The 1,918-nt window shown below is 68.3% G+C and overlaps 1 protein-coding gene across 1 annotated transcript in view; it reads right to left on the bottom strand.

The window, feature by feature from the left end:
- NR4A1 (nuclear receptor subfamily 4 group A member 1) overlaps window positions 1-1,918 on the bottom strand; it is a 3,241-nt gene continuing 1,323 nt past the window's right edge. The window contains exons 2-5 of the mRNA XM_026084989.1: window positions 1,436-1,659; window positions 1,141-1,343; window positions 884-1,062; window positions 1-380 (exon numbers count right to left, since the gene is read on the bottom strand). Coding sequence (XP_025940774.1) covers window positions 118-380; window positions 884-1,062; window positions 1,141-1,343; window positions 1,436-1,659 — 869 coding nt within the window. The 3' untranslated portion in view covers window positions 1-117. The remainder of the gene's footprint in view (window positions 381-883; window positions 1,063-1,140; window positions 1,344-1,435; window positions 1,660-1,918) is intronic.

Raw genomic sequence — 1,918 nt, 5'->3', positions numbered from 1 at the left:
TGCCGGCACCGGGGCCGTTGTGCGTCTGCGCCGGGCACCCGCAAGGCACGTGGAAAGGGGGGGGGGTGTGCGGGGGGGCCCGGGCGATGCCGGGGCGGATGCGGCTGCGGCTGCGGCTCAGAAGGGCAGCGTGTCCATGAAGATCTTGTCGACGATGGGGGGCGGCGGCACCAGGTCCTCCAGCTTCAGGTAGAAGATGCGCTGGAGGCCCTGGGTGCAGAGGGTGCGCAGCTCGGGCAGCTTGCCCAGCAGCTTGGAGAGGCCGCCGGGGCGGCCGGGCTCGGCCCCCGCCGCTGCCGCCGCCGCGTGGTCCTTGAGGCAGCTCACGATGCGGTTCTGCAGCTCCTCCACCCGCTTCGGCTCCTTCAGCCCGTGGCGGTCTGCGCGGGGAGCCGGAGCCGTGAGCCGCCGCGGGCATGGGCACCGATGCAACGGCGCAGACGGGGACGGGTGCAACGGCAGGGGTGGAGACGGGGACTGATGCAATGGCAGTGACGGGGACCGATGCAACAGGGACAGGTGCAATGGCATGATGGGGACAGGGACCGGTGCAACAGGGACAGGGACCGATGCAATGGCACAGCAGGGAATGATGCAACAGCAGGATGGGGACTGATGCAACAGCAGGATGGGGACAAGGACTGGTGCAGCAGCGTGGTGGGGACCAGGACCAATGCAACGGCGAGATGGGGACCAATGCGATGGTGTGGTGGGGACAGGGACCAGGACCGATGCAATGTCACGGTGGGGACCGGGACCAATGCAACAGCAGGGACGGGGACCAGGACTGGTGCAATGGCAGGGACAGGGATGGGGACCGATGCAGCGGTGGGGATGGGACTGGGACCAATGCAGCAGCGCAGAACCCCCCTGCCCTGCTCACCCGTGATGATGACGAGGGCGGCGAGGCAGGAGAAGGAGGGCACGTCGACGTTGAGGCGGTGCAGGCTCTGCGAGAACTCGAGGATGGCGTCGATCCAGTCGCCGAAGCCCCGCACGCACTGCAGGCGGTGCAGCACCACGCCGTTGCAGAAGATGAGCTTGCCTTCCTCGGGCTTGGAGCTGCGGGGCGGCACGGCGTCAGCGCCGGGGCCGCCGCGGGGCCTCCCCGCCTGCCGCCCGCCACCCGCCCCGTCTCACCGGTACGCCAGGCGCAGGATGAAGAGCTCCAGGAAGGCGGACTCCAGCAGCAGGTCCTGGTCCTCGCGGGGCAGCTCGGCGAAGCCCTGGATCTTCTCGGCCCACTTGCGGATGACGTCCATGGAGCCGGTGAGCAGGTCGTAGAACTGCTGCACGTCCACCGAGTCCTCCTTCTCGAACTGGCACGGCACCGACTCCTGGAACTGCCACCGCGGGGACGGGCACGGGGTCAGGCGCCCGCCGGTCCCCCCCCTGCCGTGGGGCAGCCCGCGGTGGCCGGGGACACCCGTCCTACCTTGGAGTAGTCGAGCTTGGTGGCGCTGGGGACGGAGTCGATGTGCGCCCGCACCAGCGAGGTGATGAGGCTGACGGGCGACGCGTCCTGCGGCTGCTTCGGCTTCGAGGGCAGCCGGCCTCGGCGGCCCTTCAGGCTGTCAGTCCGGACCACTGCGGGCAGGAGGCGGCGTGAGGATGGGGCACACCGTGGCCACAGGGACCCCCCCCCCGCCCCCGGCACGGCTGTGCAATGAGTTCAGCTTTGCAACGAGTTGGGCCATGTAATGACTTTGGCTTTGCAACGAGTTTGGCTTTGCAACGAGTTCGGCCATGCAATGAATCTGGCTTTGCAAAGAGTCTGGCCATGCGATGACTCTAGGTTTGCAAAGAGTTTGGGCATGCAACGAGTTTGGCCGTCCTCAGCACCGCTCCCTGGGACAGGCGTGACACTGGGCACGGGGCAGAGCTTGCCGAAGGGCAGGGTGGCTGCAAACCCCAGCGC

This window comes from Apteryx rowi, unplaced genomic scaffold (genome assembly GCF_003343035.1).
Source record: "Apteryx rowi isolate R43461 unplaced genomic scaffold, aptRow1 scaffold_657, whole genome shotgun sequence".
Taxonomy (NCBI): domain Eukaryota; kingdom Metazoa; phylum Chordata; class Aves; order Apterygiformes; family Apterygidae; genus Apteryx; species Apteryx rowi.
The sequence above is the reverse complement of the archived record's forward strand: the minus strand, read 5'-3'. Positions and strand labels throughout refer to the sequence as shown.